Source organism: Scyliorhinus torazame, chromosome 8 (genome assembly GCF_047496885.1).
Source record: "Scyliorhinus torazame isolate Kashiwa2021f chromosome 8, sScyTor2.1, whole genome shotgun sequence".
NCBI lineage: Eukaryota > Metazoa > Chordata > Chondrichthyes > Carcharhiniformes > Scyliorhinidae > Scyliorhinus > Scyliorhinus torazame.
The window spans coordinates 24,134,357-24,154,902 of NC_092714.1; the positions used below are offsets into that span (position 1 = coordinate 24,134,357).

The 20,546-nt window shown below is 49.8% G+C and overlaps 1 protein-coding gene across 1 annotated transcript in view; it reads right to left on the reverse strand.

Annotated features, from left to right (window-relative positions):
* The window catches only part of LOC140428702 (uncharacterized), an 81,078-nt gene that overhangs the window by 22,268 nt on the left and 38,264 nt on the right, over positions 1–20,546 (reverse strand). Inside the window, exons 8-12 of the mRNA XM_072515433.1 lie at positions 17,919–18,176; positions 14,455–14,567; positions 11,099–11,318; positions 8,318–8,455; positions 2,004–2,141 (exon numbers count right to left, since the gene is read on the reverse strand). Of these exons, the coding sequence (XP_072371534.1) occupies positions 2,004–2,141; positions 8,318–8,455; positions 11,099–11,318; positions 14,455–14,567; positions 17,919–18,176 (867 nt within the window). The remainder of the gene's footprint in view (positions 1–2,003; positions 2,142–8,317; positions 8,456–11,098; positions 11,319–14,454; positions 14,568–17,918; positions 18,177–20,546) is intronic.

The window sequence follows — 20,546 nt, forward strand, 5'->3', positions numbered from 1 at the left end:
GAGGGTAAAGCAGTTGATGTGGTGAATATGGATTTCAGTAAAGCGTTTGATAAGGTTCCCCACGGTAGGCTATTGCAGAAAACACAGAGGCATGGGATTCAGGGTGATTTAGCAGTTTGGATCAGAAATTGGCTAGCTGGAAAAAGACAAAGGGTAATGATTGATGGGAAATGTTCAGACTGGAGTCCAGTTACTAGTGGTGTGCCACAAGGATCTGTTTTGGGGCCACTGCTGTTTGTCATTTTTATAAATGACCTGGACGAGGGCGTAGAAGGGTGGGTGAGTAAATTTGCAGATGACACTAAAATCGGTGGAGTTGTGGACAGTGCGGAAGGATGTTACAAGTTACAGAGAGACATAGATAAGCTGCAGCGCTGGGCTGAGAGGTGGCAAATGGAGTTTCATGCAGAAAAGTGTGAGGTGATTCATTTTGGAAGGAATAACAGGGAGACAGAGTACTGGGCTAATGGTAAGATTCTTGGTAGTGTGGATGAGCAGAGAGATCTCGGTGTCCATGTACATAGATCCCTGAAAGTTGCCACCCAAGTTGAGAGGGTTGTTCAGAAGCCGTACGATGTGTTAGCTTTTATTGGTAGAGGGATTGAGTTTTGAAGCCATGAGGTCATGTTGCAGCTGTACAAAACTCTGGTGCGGCCGCATATGGAGTATTGCGTGCAGTTCTGGTCGCCGCATTATAGGAAGGATGTGGAAGCATTGGAAAGGGTGCAGAGGAGATTTACCAGAATGTTGCCTGGTATGGAGGGAAGATCTTATGAGGGAAGGCTGAGGGACTTGAGGCTGTTTTTGTTAGAGAAAAGAAGGTTAAGAGGTGACTTAATTGAGGCATACAAGATGATCAGAGGATTAGATGGGGTGGACAGTGAGAGCCTTTTTCCTCGGATGGTGATGCCTAGCACGAGGGGACATAGCTTTAAATTGAGGGGAGATAGATATAGGACAGATGTCAGAGGTAGGTTCTTTACTCAGAGAGTAGTAAGGGCGTGGAATGCCCTGCCTGCAACAGTAGTGGACTCGCCAACACTAAGGGCATTCAAATGGTCATTGGATAGACATATGGACGATAAGGGAATAGTATAGATAGGCTTTAGAGTGGTTTCACAGGTCGGCGCAACATCGAGGGCCGAAGGGCCTGTACTGCGCTGTAATGTTCTATGTTCTATGTTCTATGTTCTAAAACCTTTATCAAACCCAAGCTAGACCTCGGTTCAGCTTATTGTGATCTGGAATACACTGAATACGGGGTGGTTGAAACGGATTCAAAAGCCATATCGAAGTTAAAATTTATTATATGATTGAAAAAATACACAAAAGGTTCTGGGGAAAGGATCAGCCCACAGGAATAATTGGAGAAAATTTCAGCATGGACATTGTCATGATATGCAGACATGCACATAATGAGATACAGACAAACAGCTAATGAACACAGAGAACAGGACATAACCAATCAGCAGGCAGAACACTTGGGGGTGGTTTCCCACTATAAAAGGCCCGAGGCACTCACACTCCGCCTCTTTCCACTGGGGACATCTACAGAGTGAGTCAGGTGGAGATATCACATAACACCTCCAGCACGTGGCTAAGAGCTAGTCTGGTTCAGTCAGACAGAGTAACCACACTTAGGTTAGCAGAGAGTCGCACTCACAGAGAACTGTGCTAACTGTGTGACAGGTTCAATAAATCAAATTGAACTAACTTCAAGGTCTGGAGTATATTTCAGTTATAGCTGTATCCCGTTGCAGCCCGTGTTATCTCAGTGTGCTTAACACGACAGGGGGATTTTCACAGTGCTGAATTAGTTTCACCAAGTCATTCATTCCTTCATTCGGTTTAAATGGACAAAGGAATTTTAAAATGACGGTGAGAAGAGAGCAAGATGAACTGGTAAAGCTTTCACATATTAATATCCCCAAGGTTCGTCTTTGAAGTATTTTTACATTCCTCACTATCTCAGCAATCTGGATTTAAACAGTTCAGACCATTACCTGGGCACTGTGTTCCTGGGTTTGCTGGATTGTTATCTACAATCCCCTGGAAACAGCGACATGAGAAACTTCCTGGAGTGTTCGTGCAGACAGCTAAATCAGAGCACGTGTTGTTCCCAGTCTGACACTCGTCAATGTCTGAAACAAAAATTAGATCAAAACTATCACTTGGAGTAAAAGTTATTTAACCCAATAATGTAAATAATATTGAACTTAGGCAATGTCCTTCCTTCACATATCCTTCCAGGTACATTGGGATTGTGACGTTGAACTCAACATTACTCTCGACAGGTGTAGGTTCCGTTCTGTCTTATACAAGGGGTGGCACGGCAGCACAGTGGTTAGCACTGTTGCTTCACAGCGCCAGGAAATCCAGGATCGATTCCCGGCTTGGGTCACTGTCTGTGTGGAATCTGCACGTTCTCCCCGTGTCTGCGTGGGTTTCCCCCGGGTGCTCCGGTTTCCTCCCACAAGTCCCGAAAGACGTGCTTGTTAGGTGAATTGGACATTCTGAATTCTCCCTCTGTGTACCCGAACAGGCACCAGAGTATGGTGACGAGGGGGTTTTCACAGTAACTTCATTGCAGTGTTAATGTAAGCCTACTTGTGACACTAAAGATTATTATTATTAACGAAGCATGCAGAATATTCTGAGAGAATTGGGAAAAGCCTACTTGCGACAAAAAAGATTATTATTAACTGAACAGTCATTCAGCCCTGACTGGCAGCTGTCTCTGTCTGTAATGAAGAGGGAAGATGGGTGTTAGAACACTGCTTCAATCTGAATTCAACAAGCTTGGAAGTGTTGGATGAACTGATAGTTTCATGTAACTTCTCATCCCTCACTTTACTCCACTAGAAATGTCATCTCCTAAAGGCGAACAACAATTAATGCAGAGAAATTCCCAAACAGCACGGAGAGATGGAGCGTGTGACATGAGCTGGATATTGCAGTCAGTTTTGAACCAGTCAGAAAGAATAAAGTTTGACATTCTCTTCTGGTCACAGACGTCCTGAATGGAATAAGTGTGAAGACTTAATACCCAGCTTTCAAAAGATTTAAAACTTAAAGCATCAAAGTGCTCCTAATGTGACACAAATGGGCATTCAATTGGGAATCACAATGAGAGTTTCACACTGTGTCTTTCTGGGATAAGGTTGAGTGGAGGAAGATTTCCTTTAAAATTGCTCATTCCCTGGATCCTTTTATCCCTAACAGAAGGCAGGTGGCATCTTGGTCTGACATCTGGGGCGGAATTCTCCGTTATCGGCGCGATGTCCGCCGACCGGCGCCAAAAGCGGCGCAAATTCCACCTGCATCACTCCGCCCCAAACGTCGCAAAGTCTCCGGCCCAGAATGGGCTAGCAGCGACGTGACGCTATCCGCGCTGGCTCACGTGGTTCACGGCGTGAGGGCTCAAAAGACGCGCTGCTCCCCCCACCCGACCAGAACACCCGACCGGATGGCCGCCCGCCGCTCAGCCCCGAGGTTCCAGTCCCGCGACATTGAGGCGCTCCTGGTCGCAGTGGAGCAGAGGAGGGAGGCCCTGTATCCCGGACACGGCCGCAGAGTTGCCCCACGCCACAGCCGGCGTCTGTGGAGGGAGGTGGCAGAGGCCGTCAGCGCTGTGGCCCTGACACCACGGACAGGCATCCAATGCCACAAGAAGGTGAACGACCTTGTCAGGGCAGCCAGGGTGAGCCCCCCCCGCCCTGCCCGATATCCATATCCCCCTCCCCATATTCCCCATATCCCCCTCCCCCTATCACCCTCCCCATACCCCCCATACCCCCCCTCCCCCATATCTCCCCTCCCCATATCCCCCCTCCCCCATATCCCCCTCCCCATATCCCCCTCCCCATATCCCCGCCCCATATCCCCCCACCCCATATCCCCCCTCTCCCATATCCCCCATATCCCCCCTCCCCATATCGCCATATCCCCCCTCCCCATATCCCCCTCCCATATCCTCGCTCCCCCATAACCCCCTCCCCAATATCCCTCCTCCCCATATCCCCCCTCCCCATATTCCCATATCCTCCCTCCCCCATATCCCCCCTCCCCCATATCCCCATCTCCCATATCCCCCCTCCGCCATATCCCCCTCCCTCATATCACCCCTCCCCCATATCCCCCCTCCCCATATCCCCCTCCCCCATATCCCCATCCCCCATATCCCCCCATGTCCCCCCTCCCCCATATCTCCCTCCCCATATCCCCCCCATATCCCCATATCCCTCCTCCCCCATAATCCCCATATCCACCTTCCCCCATTTCCCCAAGTGAATCCAACCCTAACCTTAACCTCTGCAATACACGCGCAACCGATGGCGTGCATTCATATACCTGTCTAACACTGTTGCCTTTTACCCCTGCCACCACCCCCCCCCACCCCCCCCCCCCCCCCACCCCCCGCCACAGGAGAAACGCGCACACAACACCGGGGAGCATGTGAGGACTGGAGGAGGCCCAGCTGATGAGAGGCCACTGACTGAACATGAGGAAAGGGCCCTGGAACTGGCTGGCGGGCCTGAGGACCCGGAGGTTGCTGATGCAGAGGTCGGGGGCCCACCAGCAAGTCAGCCACCGACAGCCCGTCCCCATATCCCACCTCCCCCATATCCCCCCTTCCCCATATCCCCCCTCCCCCATATCACCTGATCACTGCCTGCGTGTCGAACCATGCATGCTTCATTGTGTATCGCAGGAGCAAACGTCGAGGCACCCATCCCCGCAGATTCAGACCGCCCGCATGATGCCCCTCGGAGACCACGGGTAACGGAGAGATCCGGACCCTCTGGCATGCGACGCCCGCACGATGCCCCTCGGAGACCACTGGAGACGGAGAGACCCGGACCCTCTGGCATGCGACGCCCGCACGATGCCCCTCGGAGACCACGAGAGACGGAGAGACCTGGAGCAACAGGGAGACGACGCCCCCGTCTCATGCGGGTGCGGCGACGCAGGCGTGTGCCACCCAGTGACAAGAAGGGCAGCCACAGGCCCCCGTCACAGCCGAGCCACAAAACCACAACCCAGGACACCCCTACCCAGGACACCCCTACCCAGGAAACTGAAATACAGGACAGTGACACAGATTGGATGGGCGGAGACGAACCGCCACCCCAAAGTGCTATGGAATCTGAGTTGGACGATGCGCACGACACAACGCCACTGCTGTCACCAACACCCTCCAACATCGCAGAGACGCTCACCTCGGTTGGGCACTTTAGTGATGAGGCGTCTGGTACACTCACTGGTGCGCACAACACAGCTGTCCCGGTACAGCAGGTGGAGGTAGGAGCAGCAGAGGGGCCGGGCGGTCGGAGGGCAGCCCGGCACAAGTGAACATCTGCCGCCCAGATGGATCCCGGGTTCCTGGACTTATCACACCCACCCATAGGTCCGATGCAACCACCGAACCTGAGACGAGCGAAGAGGGTAACAGCCAGCTTGCGGCGGCTGCAGTCGCAGGTGGAGGAGTCCACCCGTGTCCAGGAGATGGCAGTGACATGCGTGCCACCCAGGCCGACACCGCACGGGTGGTGTCCGCGGTGGAGGCAATGGGTGTGACGGTGTCAGACATGGGGAGCGGTTTGTGAGGCCTGGGGCTTTCTGTGCATGCGGCATCTGTGGCCCAGGACATGGCTGCCCTCTCACAGGAGGCCATGAGCCAGCACCAGCGGCAGATGGCAGAGGGGCTCAACTCCGTGGCACAGTCTCTGCAGGCCATGGCCCAGTCTCAGCAGGCCATGGCCCAGTCTCAGCAGGCCATCGCTGAGGGCATCGGCGCCATTGCCCATGTGCTAGCCAGCATCGCACAGTCACAGACAGGGATTGCCAGCTCCCTGAGCTCCATGGCTGCAAACCTGCAGACCCTTGTCGATACCAGCACGGGCCTCCGGGACTGGCAGCGTCAGATGTCGGGGGGGCATCGGATGGCCAGTCCGTTCGCATCCCCCACCCATGTAGAGGCCTGGGGGCCATCGGGCACCCCAAGGGAGGAGGAGGTGCTGGGACCTGTTCCGGGTCCCATTGTAGGGGAGGTCCCGGAACACCTCAACACCTCGGGCTCCCCCCCTTCCGTCCCAGGTGCATCGGGTGGGCAACGGGCAGGACAGGCTGGCAGCTTGCCATCCCAGTCGCCCGGGCCGCAGCCTGGCCCATCTAGGACAGGACGCCCCAGGAAACGGCCGCCAAAGGGATCCCGTGTCAGAGGGCAGGAATCACAGGAGTCCACCTCCAGTTCTGCTGTACCGTCTGGGGAACCACCTAGGCGTAGTCAAAGGGCCCGTAAGGCCAAACAATTAGACACTGAGTAAGTTGGCACGGATGCAGGGCACAGATGAGTTTTAGGGGCTAGGGCACGTGCATGAACTCCTTTCGTTATTAAAGTCAATGTTACACCTACGGAAGCTGCCTTTGTGCTCTGTCCAAAGCGTGCGAGGGTGTCATGTACGTTGAGCGCAAGTGTGTGTGTGAGGGGTGGTCTTACCTCAGCCCCAGGTGAGTCTGCCCCCTTCCCCCTGGGCCGCCATCAACATCCCCCGGGCAGAGGACGGGACCGTGCGCTGCAGTGTCACAGCCGCATGCAGGGATGGTCCGGGTGGATGGTGGTACTGTGGCCATGGGTCGGACATTGTCCAACGATGTGGAGCCTGGAGCTCTTCGCAGGGCGGGTTGTCATCATCCTCCATGGCCTGCAATAGACACGCGTCCACCCGCAACTGTGTGAGCCCGGCCGTTGTGCCGCAGGTGGGTCGGCAATGGGGGGGGGTGGTGTGCATGCGGGTGGGGTGGGTGGGGTTGGGGAGGGGGGTGAGGGTGCTGGGTGGGTGGATGGGTGGGGGGTGTGGGTGGTCAGCTGTTGCCATGGTGTGCGGTCTGTGGCCATACTACCCGATTCCCACGCCCATCTAGTCAGTGAAGCGGGCGGCTATCAGTCTGTCCCGTGCCCGCTGGCCCAGCCGGTAACGGTGGACAGCCACCCGCCCGTGTCTAGCCCATCTGCCCTGACCATTGCCCCCATCCCCCTCATCTGGGGAGGACTGCGCCTCTTCCTGTTGCTCCTCCACTCCGCCCTCCTCTGCCTGCGGCACATCGCCCCTCTGTTGGGCTATGTTGTGCAGGACGCAGCACACCACAATGATGCGGCCGACCCTATCTGACCGATACTGGAGGGCGCCCCCAGGGAGGTCCAGGCACCTGAAACGCATCTTCAGCACGCCAAAGCACCTCTCGATCACTCCCCTTGTCGCTACATGGGCATCATTGTAGCGGTTCTTCGCCTCATTGAGTGGCCTCCATATAGGCGTCATCAGCCACGATCGCAATGGGTAGCCCCTGTCGCCCAGCAACCAGCCCCTCAGCCGGGGATGGCGTCCCCTCGTACATGCCGGGGATGTATGACCGCGACAACACGTATGAGCCCTGTACACTGCCCGGGTAACGGGTGCAGACGTGCAGGATCATCATGCGGTGGTCGCAGCCCACCTGTATGTTCATCGAATAGGTCCCCTTCCTATTAGTGAACACGGCCCTGTTATCTGCAGGTGGCTGCACGGCGACGTGCATCCCATCGATCGCGCCCTGGACCATGGGGAATCCGGCCACGGCAGAGAAGCCCACGGCCCGGGCATCTTGGCTGGCCCGGTCCACAGGGAAGCGGATGTAGAGGTGCGCAATGGCATATAGGGCGTCTGTCACTGCCCGGATGCACTGGTGCACCGCTGTCTGCGATATGCCGGACAGATCCCCACTCGGTGCCTGGAATGACCCCGTTGCATAAAAGTTCAGGGCAACCGTAACCTGTGCGGGGGGGGGGGGGGGGAACGACGACATGTCATCATTGCCCATAGCCCCTCCCCCCCCAGCACATCAGGAGGAAACCCACGCAAACACAGGGAAAACGTGCCGACTCCGCACAGATAGTATCCCAAGCTGGGAATCGAACCCGTGCACCTGGCACTGTGAAGCATCATTAATTCCTTCAGTTTAAATGGGCAGTGGAGCTTCAAAATGACGGCCAGCTGAATGCAAGATAAACATGTAAAGCTTTCACATATTAATATCAGCAGGATTCATGTTGAAATATTTTCACTTTCCTTACACCACTCCTGGTTTAAACAGCTCAGATCTTTACCTGTGCACTGTGTTCCTGGGTTTGCTGGATTGGTATCTATAGTTCCTTCAGAACAACGACACGAGAAACTTCCTGGAGTGTTCGTGCAGACAGCTAATGCAGAGCATGAGTTGTCCCCAATCTCACATAAACGTTATTTTCCCAAACAATTGAACACAGATAATGTCCTACCTTCACATTTTCTTCCAGGTACACTGGGGCTTGTATCGTTGAACCCAGCATTACACTGACAGGTGTAGGTTGCGTTCTGTCTTATACAAGTTCCATTAACTGAACAGTCATTCAGCCCTGACTGGCAGCTGTCTCTGTCTGTAATGAAGAGGGAAGATGGGTGTTAGAACACTGCTTCAATCTGAATTCAACCAGCTTGGAAGGATTGAATGAACTGATAACTATGGCATTTCATTTGACACCTCATTCCTCACTTTACTCCACCAGAAATGTTGCCTCCTAATGGTGGATTAATACAGAGAAATCCCAAAATAGCATTGAGAGATGGACCATGTGACGTGAGCTGGATAATGCTGCCAGTTATGAACCAGTCAGAAAGAATGAAGGTCTACATTCTCTCCTGGTTACAGAAGTTCAGAAAGCAATGAATGTGAAGACGTAAAACCCAGCTTCCAAAAGTTATAAAGCTAAAGCATGAAAGTGCCCTTAATGTGACATAAACTGGCATTAAATTGAGAATCACACTGAGAGTTGGGACAACGATGGTGGTGCACGAAATGGAGAAATTCACACTGTGTCTTTCTGGAATCTGGGATGAGGTTGATTGGAGGAATATTTCCTTTAATTGCTCGTTGATTGGATACTTTCATCCACAATAGAAGGCAGATGTGATCTTGGTTTGACATCTGGGGCAAAATTCCCCCGAAACAGCGCGATGTCCGTCGACTGGCGCCCAAAACAGCGCCAATCAGACAGGCATCGCGCCGCCCCAAAGGTGCGGAATGCTCCGCATCTTTGGGGGCCGAGCCCCAACATTGAGGGGCTAGGCCGGCGGCGGAGGAATTTCCGCCCCGCCAGCTGGCGGAAACGGCCTTTGTTGCCCCGCCAGCTGGCGCGGAAATGACATCTCCGGGCGGCACATTCGCGGGAGCGTCAGCGGCTACTGACAGTTTCCCACGCATGCGCAGTGGAGGGAGTCTCTTCCGCCTCTGCCATGGTGGAGACCGTGGCGGTGGCGGGAAGGGAAAGAGTGCCCCCAGGTGGGCCCTGATCGCGGGCTAGGCCACTGTGGGGGCACCCCCCGGGGCCATATCGCCCCGCGCCCGCCCCCCCCAGGACCCCGGAGCCCGCCCACGCCGCCTTGTCCCGCCGTTGAAAAGGTGGTTTAATCCACGCCGGCGGGACAGGCAATTTATCGGTGGGACTTCGGCCCATCCGGGCCGGAGATTCCAACGGGGGGGCCCGCCAACCGGCGCGGCCCGATTCCCACCCCCGCCGAATATCCGGTGCCGGAGACTTCGGCAACCGGCGGGGACGGGATTCACGCCAGCCCCCGGCGATTCTCCGACCCGGCGGGGGGTCGGAGAATGACGCCGCTGAACTGTGTCCTGTGAGAGTACCTTTAAGAAATGGGTGTTTATAAAAATATCTGTAGTGGATGTACCTTTAAGAAATGGGTGTTTATAAAAATATCTGTAGTGGATGCACCTTTAAGGAATGGGTGTTTATCAGTGATGTCAGAGTGTGGGTGGAGCTGGGCTGTCTGTCTGCTTTTGCTTTCATTTTAGGCTGCTACAGGGTGAGTTTCGTTTCACTTTAGATTTGGAAAAGTTGCAATCACAGCAAGATGTGTATGAATCTCTGCAAGCTTATGAATGTTCATTTGGTGATTTCAAAGTGGTAACTGTTCTCAGTCGTGAAGTTAAACCTGATGTCTTTCTGTTAAGAGGGTTCTTTTTGTCTTATGGATGTTGCAAGGAAAGATTAAGAGTTACTTTGAGAGTACTGTATTCTTTGGAGGAACTATTGGTGTTGATAGTTGTTAAGATGTTTATTGTGGGTTTATAAAGTGTTAACTGGTTTCATAAATAAACAGTGCTTTAATTTTAAAGTACTGTAGATTTCTGTTGCATCACACCTGCAGAGTAGAGCTGTGTGCTCCCCATAACCACAATCTATTCAAAGTTGTGGGTCAGGTGAACTCCATGACAACTTCGGGGCTCGCTAAACCCTGGCCGATAACATCTGATATATGGCACCTCTGACATTGCTGTGCTCCCTCAGTACTGCATTGCAGTGTCAGCACTTTTTGGATTTGAGTTGATTTATTATTGTCACATGTATTGATATACAGTGAAAAGTAGTGTTTCTTGCATGCTGTACAGACAACACACACCGTACATAGGGAAGGAAGGCGCAATTGCAGAATGTAATGTTACAGTCATAGTTAGGATGTAGAGAAAAGATCAACTTAATGCGAGGTAGGTCCATTCAAAAGTCTGATGGCAGTAGGGAAGAAGCTGTTCTTGAGTCTGTTGGTACATGACCTCAAACTATTATATACTTTTCCTGATGAAAGAAGGTGGAGGAGTGTGCGCCTGGGGTGCGTGGGGCATTGATTTTGTGTTTAAGACCTTGAGTTGGAGTTAAAGCCAGACCCTTGTAACTCAGGGTGAGAGTGCTAACAAAGGATCCCTCTGACACCCAATATCAATTATATCAAGGTAATGTCAGCATTGGTCAGCAAACTGAACATTATTCTGGACTGACATGCTCTTTCTCCTCGCTATGAAGTCAACTGATGGAAGCAAACCTCATCAGTTCGCCCCGCACTGCTATAAACACATTGCCAGAAACCCCAGAAATGTGGAACTCTATAATACTCAGTCTTTTCTTCATCATAAACACTTGAAACTTTGAAAAGCCAAGTTTGCAATCATCAATCCACTTTTCCAAGCTCTCTGAGGTCAGTGAGTAAATGCTCGCTGCGGAACTCCTTACCTGAAATGGTTGTGTTTTGAGCGTCTATAACGAACTGGGAACTATTCTTTAAAGAATCAGAAACTGATTTTTTAACATCAGACACGGGAACAGTCACGTTTGTTGATACTGCCACAGAAAAGTTAACAACCACGCTCCCTTCTTCAATAGATGTGATCGAAATAGACAGTTTTCCATCGCGGATGAAAGCCTGGATTACAGCACTCAGTCGTTTTTTCAACTGAAATGAAGAAGGCAGAAACCTATTTCAGAAATCTGTCTTATTATTTTTCCCATAGAATTTGAGTGTGGTTATAAGTTTCTTAATATTATACATTTCAAAAAGACAAAGCGACCCACACCCAGCTTTCAATCATGTGTATATGAGTAGGGAAGCTCTCTTGTGCACCCATTGGCATCACCCGGCAGTCGTTCTGATTCCCGCAGAAAGATAAAGCCAAAGTAGATGTATAATCTCCTCAGCTGACAAGATCCTGCTCTGCACAGGCTGGCTGTTGTTGTGTGTACCTTTAGCACAAGGGTTTCTGTGATTCAGTGTGTGGAGTGAACTGGGAAATTGGTTGAAGATGAGGAGAGTTGAGATACAGTTGCAGACATTGACGGAGATAGTTCATAACTTTAGGCAAAGATATATTCCAATGAGAAAAGCTCGAGGAGAAGTACATGCCATTCGTGTCTAACTAAGGAGGGTAAGGGTGGCATCAAACTGAAAGAAAAGGTGTACAATTCTGCAAAGACTAGTGGTCGGCAGGAAATTGGGTGGAATTAGACGGAAAATAATGGCTACAAAAGTTATGAGAAGGGAGAAATAAGAGTATGATGGAAAGCTAGCTAGAAGCTAGCAAAAACAAAGATGAAGAGTTTCTAAAAGTATTTAGAAGGGAAATAAGGAAATGGTGGAGGCATTAAACAGCATTTTGTGACTGTCTGTCTTCATGGTTGAAGACAGAACAAACAGCCCCAAGAACACTAGAAAATAAAGAGTTGAAAAGAGGGGGTAAACTTAAAATAATTGCACTCACAAACGAAGAGAATTCAGATAAATATCAGAAGTGAAGACTGATATGTCTTCATTTGGAGAACCAGGGGGCAGGGGTGAGTGCAGTGACCATTACTAAGGAGAAGGTTCTGGGGAAACTGAAAGGTCTGAAGGTGGATAAGTCACCTGGACCGGGTGGACTAGACCCCAGGGTCCTAAAAGAGATAGCTGAGGAAATTGAGGGGGCATTAGTGATGATCGTCCAGGAATCACTGGAGGCATGAAGGGTCCCAGGGGACTGGAAGGTGGCGAATGTAACACCACTGTTTAAGAAGGGAGAGAGGCAGAAGAGGGGAAATTATAGGCCGGTTAGCCTGACTTCGGTCATTGGTAAGATTTTAGAGTCTATTATTAAAGATGAGATCGCAAAGCACTTGGAAGTGCATGGTAAAATAGGACTGAGTCAGCACAGCTTTGTCAAAAGGAGGTCGTGTCTGACAAATCTGATAGAGTTCTTTGAGGAGGAAACAAGCAAGTTAGACAAAGGAGAACCAGTGGATGTGATTTATTTAAATTTCCAGAAGGCCTTTGGCAAGATGCCGCATAGGAGACTGCTAAATACGTTAAGAGCTCATGGTGTTCAGGATTAGATCCTGGCATGGATAGAGGATTGGCTGACTGGCAGAAGGCAAAGAGCGGGGCTAAAGGGATCTTTTTCAGGATGGCAGCCGGTGACTAGTGGTGTGCCTCAGGGGTCTGTGCTGGAACCACAACTTTTTTCAATATACATTAATGATCTGGAAGAAGGTACTGAAGGCACTGCTGCTAAGTTTGCAGATGATGCAAAGATCTGTAGAGGGACAGGTAGTATTGAGGAAGCAAGGTGGCTGCAGAAGCACTTGGACAGGCCAGGAGAGTGGGCAAAGAAGTGGCAGATGAAATACAATGTGGAAAAGTGTGAGGTTATACACTTGGGAAGGAGGAATCTAGGCATAGACCATTTTCTAAATGAGGAAATGCTTCGGAAAGCAGAAGCACAAAGAGACTTGGGAATCCTTGTTCACGATTCTCTTAAGGTTAGTGTGCAGGTTCAGTCGGCAGTTAAGAAGGCAAATGCAATGTTAGCATTCATGTCAAGAGGGCGAGATTACAAGACCAGGGATGTACTTCTGAGGCTGTATAAGGCACTGGTCAGACCCCATTTGGAGTATTGTGAGCAGTTTTGGGCCCCTTATCTAAGGAAGGATGTGCTGGCCATGGAAAGAGTCCAGAGGAGGTTCACAAGAATGATCCTTGGAATGAAGAACTTGTCGTATGAGGAACGTTTCAGGACTCTGGGTCTGTACTCTTTGGAGTTTAGAAGGATGAGAGGGGATCTTATTGAAACATACAAGATACTGCGAGGCCTGGACAGAGTGGACATGAAGAGGATGTTTCCACTTGTAGGAAAAACTAGAACCAGAGGACACCATCTCAGACTAAAGGGACGATCCTTCAAAACAAAAATGAAGAGGAATTTCTTCAGCCAGAGGGTGGTGAATCTGTGGAACTCTTTGCTGCAGAAGGCTGTGGAGGCCAATTCACAGAGTGCCTTTAAGACAGAGATAGATAGGTTCTTGATTAATAAGGGGATCAGGGGTTATGGAGAGAAAGCAGGAGACTGGGGATGAGAAAATATCAGCCATGATTGAATGGCGGAGCAGACTCGATGGACCAAGTGGCCTCATTCTGCTCCTATGTCTTATGGTCTTATGTCCTCTGGACCTGATGACCTGCATGGTCTTAAAATTTCAAAATACCCTTGATTTTGGAAAGGACCTATAGGTTGGAAAATAGCAAATGTAATTCCTCTATTCAAGCAAGTAGAGACAATGTAAGCAGGAGTCTATGGGTGAGTGAGCCAAACATGGTTCTCAGGAAAATGACAGAATCCATTCTTCATACAAGAGATTTTACTAGTTGTGGTTGTAATAAACCCCCTCAGGTGAAATCAAACTGCACAATATTGGCAACATGTGAAACTGTTCCCTTGAAATTCTTCTTTGATAACAAAGGCGCTGATTAATTAGGTGGAAGGGAAAGGAAATGGGATTACAGCAGAAAGCAAGAGAGGCAACATGACCGCAGGCACGATGGGCTGAATGGTCATGTTTAAGGTTCACTTCCACACTGAGAATGAGGTACATTAATAAGTAAATTTCACAGTTAGCAAAAGGCAGCTCTTCACGTCCTCGTACTAGCAATATCGTTCATCGGCTGCTGTACATTATCTTTCCATCTGTTCAGTCCCATGACTCTTTTCCAGCACCCAGCCAGACCCACACCCTAACCCACCCTAACCCACCCCACCCAACACCGCCACACTTGAATGACTCACATCATCAATGAAATCCTGAACAAATTTTTTGTATCGCAGGCTGTTTTTATCTTTCATATCTGGTGTGAATTGCACGTTTGTAATTCTCGTCGTTACCTCCACCACCTCAGCAACTTGGAAAAGTCAGAAAAAATAAATTACATCTTGAGTAAGGCCTAAATTGTTAACTTATGGATGTTGCTACAGTTCCAGCTTGAATCGGAAATACAGACATTAATCTCCTGTACCCAATGAGGTGAGAGTGAGAGAAAGCAATGCCATTCTGTTCTCACCTTGTTACCTGCTCACCACCATTTTAACTTGCTGCTATTGTAAACAGTCAGGGCCCTGCCGCACTCAGTCACAGGTATTATGATTATATTAAACTTGGGGACACATGACACAGTCTGGACCCTGATGCAATTTTAACTCAGAATCTTAGAATTACACATAAATCTGATACCAGTGACACTCAATGGTAAACAGATCATAGATCATAGAATTTACAGTGCAGAAGGAGGCCATTCGGCCCATCGATTCTGCACCAGCTCTTGGAAAGAGCACCCTATCCAAGGTCCACACCTCCACCCTATCCCCATAGCCCAGCAACCACACCCAACACTAAGGGCAAGTTTGGACACCCCACTTAAGCCCACGCCTCCACCCTCTCCCCGTAACCCATTCCAACCTTTTTTGGGGGCACAAAGGGCAATTTAGCATGGCCAATCCACCTTACCCGCACATCTTTGAACTGTGGGAGGAAACCGGAGCACCCGGAGGAAACCCACGCTGACACGGGGAGGGTCCGTAACACCGGCCGGTCAATGGGGTTTCCCATTGTGGGGCAGCCCCACGCCGTCGGGAAACCCCCGGGCGCCGGCAAAACGGAGACTTCCGCCGGCGGAGAATGACCCCATATGTCACACCATCCCCTGTGCACAGAATCGTAACTGGAGATCATATTGGGTCTATTGTGACTTGGACATTCTCGCCCCAAGAGTGAACCTGGGTTGATAGATCAACAAAATGCCCCTATACACTACTGGCTTCACATATTACCGAGAAGATAATCCCAACAATGTAAAATGTGTTTGGTCATACATTTATGCAAAACAGCTTGAACTGAGGGAGATACGGCCACTGCAATGGGAAAGTTGGATTCCAGAAACTACCAGTAGGTGAACTTGGGAAATGGTTTGAAAGGTTCAGTTCTGACCAGCTTTGTAACCTGTTATGTTTAACCTGCTCATCTACCCTGAAACCCCCGCCTCGGATTTTAAATCAACTCGAAGAGAGATGTCAATGGAGATATACAGGAATGAACCTAAAGTAAAGCAGCTCCACCAGTGCTCAAATACATACGATGCGGAGATGCCGGCGTTGGACTGGGCTGGGCACAGTAAGAGGTCTTACAACACCAGTCTAACAGGCTTGCTTCGATTTCACTAGCTTTCGGAGCGCAGCGCCTTCATCAGATGAATGAAGAGCTGGGTTCCGCAAACACATATTTTTCGACAAAGTCAGTGATGCAAGACGATACTTTGAATGCGAGTCTTTGCAGGTAATTAAGTCTTTACAGGTCCAGACGGTGCAACGGTCCAGACGGAGAGAGGGGTAACCCCAGGTTAAAGTGCTGTGGATTGTCTCAAGCCAGGGCAGTTGGTAGCATTTCGCAAGCCCAGGGCAGATGGGGTTGCGCGTGGTGGGGTGGTGGGGGGGGGGGGGGGGGGGGGGGGGGGTGTGAATGTAATGAGACATGAATCCAAGGTCCTGGTTGAGGCCGTACTCATGCTTGCGGAACTTGGCTATCAGTTTCTGCTCGCCGCTTCTGCATTGTCCCGGTGTCCGTTCATCCATTGTCACAGCGTCTACATGGTCTCGCCAATGTACCACGCCTCGGGACATCCTTTCCTGCAACGTGTGAGGTAGACAATATTGGCCGAGTCGCACAAGTACGTACTGCGTACCTCGTGGGTGGTCTTCTCATGGGTAATGGTGGTACCCAGGTCGATGATGCCACCATTACTTTTGAGAACACCACTCACCAGGTACGCGGTACATACTGGAACCATGCAGACGCTGCGACAATGGATGAATGAACATCACGCGACAATCACCAGGCAGGAATGTGCCACTCCAGTCAGGGAGCACTTCAGCAGTCGAGGGCATTCAGCGTCTGACTTTTGGCTAAGCGTTCTCCAAGGCGGCCTTCAGGACAGGCGAGATCGCAGAATGGCCGAGCAGAAACTGATAGCCAAGTTCCGCTAGCATGAGTACGGCCTCAACCGGGACCTTGGATTCATGTCGCATTACATTCACCCCCACCATCTGGCCTGGGCTTGCAAAATCCTACCAACTGTCCTGGCTTGAGACAATTCACACCTCTTTAACCTGTGATTATCCCTCTCTCCAGTCGCACCATCTGAATGTGTAAAGACTTAATTACCTGCAAATACTTGCATTCAAATTATCATCTTGTATCATTGACTTTGTTTATATATATGTGTTTGTGGAACCCACCTCTTCACTCACCTGAGGAAGGAGCTGCGCTCCGAAAGCTAGTATTCGAAACAAACATGCTGTACTTTAACCTGGCGTTGTAAGACTTCTTACTGTGTCCAAAAACATATAAACAGATCAATAAGGTGCGGAAAACTCTCCACTTCCAGTCCAATATTCTGGCACGGGCCCTCCTCCCATTCAAAATGCTAACAACTCCGATCTAAAATGATTCCCCTTGAGCACTGAAAGATCCACTCTCAAATTACAAGTGGAAGATTTTGCCAAAGTCCAAAGTGACTAAAGACAAGGTTCAGATCACAGAGCTACTCGGTTGCTACAGAGAGACAATGGGCACAATTCTATGGAAAGATTTCTCAGTGTTGTCACGAGCGGCAAGTGCCACGAGCTTCCCGACGCTCAGCCCAGCGAGGCCGGCAATGCTATTTGGTCCACTTAACGAGGCCGAGCACGGGGGTAGCAAGCCCAGCACCCCGGGCTCGTTACCTGTAAGCAAAGATGGCTACTCACCTCCTCAGCTCCCCGAAAAAGCCTTTCCGCCCTGGTCACGTTTTTCAAAAGGAGTACTAACCTGCGCCAGCGTGACCACTTGCTGGGGAGGCGGCTGAATGAGGGGAAGCCGTCGGATATGTGGCGGCTCTCGTTAATTGTATTGAAATAGGGCTTCAGAGGTGATAATTGGCTTCTCACACACTACGGTGAGATCCCGAGTTCGCTTAGGGGAATGGGCCGGTTGCATCGCAAACTATTTGGCACCTGGCGAGGTTCTCGTTTTCAGCCTCGCCCATTACTCACCAGCCTCTTTACGCTCAACTGAGAGCGCAACGATGCCGGAGAATCGCGTCCCATGAGTTGCTCCCAAAACTTGCCACCTCAACCAATGTATGACCTGCACCTCCACAGCTCATGTTTAGGGCGGTTGTTCTGTGAGCAGGAGAAGCACAATTCTGGCTCATCAATCATACCTGTCCTGACTTGGATTGCAATTGTCTGCTGCTGACCGCAAGTTGTGGTGGATATTAGTATCTGGTATTCAACGCCGGGAATCAAACCATTAAATTCTGCTGCTTTTTGCGTTGTTTCCATTTGCTTCTTCACTTCATTCCCAGTGGAGATTTTGACAGTGAAACGTGTCTCTTTGAATGCGTTGTTAGTATCCCAGGTAATGGAGATTCCTTCACTTTCCACTGATATCAAATTAATACGAAGGAACCTCAGTCGTACTGTAAAAAAAATCAGAAAGGAAGAAACATACATTTGTTTGTTATTCCACAAAGTGCTTCATAGAGAATGACGTATGTTTGATGAGAACTCATTATATTATTGTGGGAAACATTCCAGCCAGTTGATACACAGCTTAGTCGAAGAAACAACAATCAGAAATTAACCTTAAATACCATAAGGAATACAGATCTCTTGGCCAGGATGATAGACTGACTTTTCCATTAGGGAATACCAGTGACATCCATGTGCTGAGAGATAAAGGGAAATACATCTCATCTGAGAAGACAAGAAGTGAGCGAGGGAGAGATTGAGGAGCTTGTATCCGTTGAAGTTTTGAAGAATGAGAGGTTAACTCTTTAGAAATTCTCACAGAACATGACAGTCTGGATGTTTTCCCTAGCTGCCGGGTCTAGAACCATGGGACACAGTTTGAGAAAATGGGACCAGCGATAGAAGACTGAGGTGAGGTGGAATTGCTTCATTTAACGGTTGGCAAACCTTTGGAATTCTCATCCCAGAGGCTGTACGAAGCTCAATTGCTGAGTTTATTCGAGACAATAAAATATAAATTTCTGGACACTAATGACATCAAGCAATAGGGGATAGTAAATAAAAAGGTGACATAGTGATAGGTAATCAACCACAAATGTTTGAATCGTGGAGCAAACATGAAGGGCAGAATGGCCTCCATCACTTATTTCTCGTGTTCCTACAAGGGATAGAGCGTGAATGCTGACATAATAAAAATAAGAGCTGGGGGAAGCCATTGGGCCCCTCGAGCCTGCTCCGTCATCCAATAAAATCATGGCTGCTCTGATTCTCCCCACTTTCCTGCCTTTAACTGTTGGCAAGAAAGAAAGCGTTAATATTTTTTTGTTTTTGCAATAGCACTGTCATGTTCTCATATACACGCGAAAACAAATGCATGCGGGTGTGACTGGTTTAATTGTATTAGAGACAGAAAGACTGCAAAGGCCAAACATCAGTAAGAAGTGTGAGAAAGCATATGGTTTGGTCTGGGACTGAACAGATGGAGTGTGCTGGAACTTGGCTATCAGATGGAGCCAGCAGAACTTAAATAAGAATTTACATAAGGCAAAGAGAAAAGTTGTGTGAAGTTGCCTGTTGTATTTCAAAGGGGAACATATAGGAATTGGAAGATTGAAAATAGATGAGGAAAGATAGGGTAAGTCGAAAACAGAGGGCTCGATTCTTTGATCAGCGGCGGCGAATTTGCGTTCGCCGATCGGCTGGAGAATGCGTTTTTACACTGGAATCGGAGGTGGCGCTGTGTTTTCGATGCTCTGCCCCCTCAGAAACAGCATATTAGAGACATACTCTGCACGCTGTCGGGACGGCCTCAGGACGTAAACCTGATGCTACTCCACCGATGGGCCGAGTCCCCAATGGCGTGGGGTACGTGTCTCAAAACTTTCGGGACCTTGCATGGCGGCTGCGGACTGTGTCGCGGGGGGGGGGGGGGGGGGGCGGGGGCAGCCGTTTCGCTGGCAGGTGTGCTTTGGTGGGGGCCGGGGGGACTGATGGGAGATAGTCCGTGGGTGGTGAGAGGGGGGGGTTACGGGGGGGCAGTTTTTGGCAGGCTGGGTCTACGCGCAGCTGGCGTCATGTTGCACATCGTGGCGGCTACAGGCCACCGCCGTGCGTATCCGTGCCCATGGACCCGGTCATTCTCCGGGCGTATCCGCAGGCAATGCCGGGAGCTTTACGCGGCTCACCTGCTAGCCCCCCACCAGGTGGAAGATCGGTGCGGGGTCGCCACGGGCTTTCTGGTCGTAAGACCAGATGGATCCTGCGGATATAGCCGCATAATCGGTGAATCCAACCCATAGTATCCATAATCTTCAATAAAATGGATTGATAAATTTTGGGAAAAAGAAACTTCTAAAGTATTGTAGAGACTCTAGAGGGTAAGATCAACGTGGAAAACAAATGTAAGGAAACATTATGGACTGCATGGGGATGGTTACTCTTTAAATATCAAAGAGGACAGAGTGGAGACAAAGGGGGACCAGCAATAACCAGTTTGATGTCACCTTCAGAGAAATTCATGAGCATCAGGACACTGTTTGGTGAAGTTACTGGAATGTTACAGATTAGAAAATCAATAAGGACTGTTGCCATCAAAAGGGGTGTTTATCTCTATGAGTTTCATTTTACTGAAGTCTTTATGGAGATGGTTAAGTGGTATTGTTATCTGTGTAAAGAGAATTCTTACATTTTCAGCATAATTTTTTGTTTCTTTAATTGAATAAATGTTTATCTTCAATATAAAATTGCCACACTTACAGGGGTACAGATGAGCACATTTGCATTTGGTTATGGGAAAACGTTAACTGTTATATTACAGA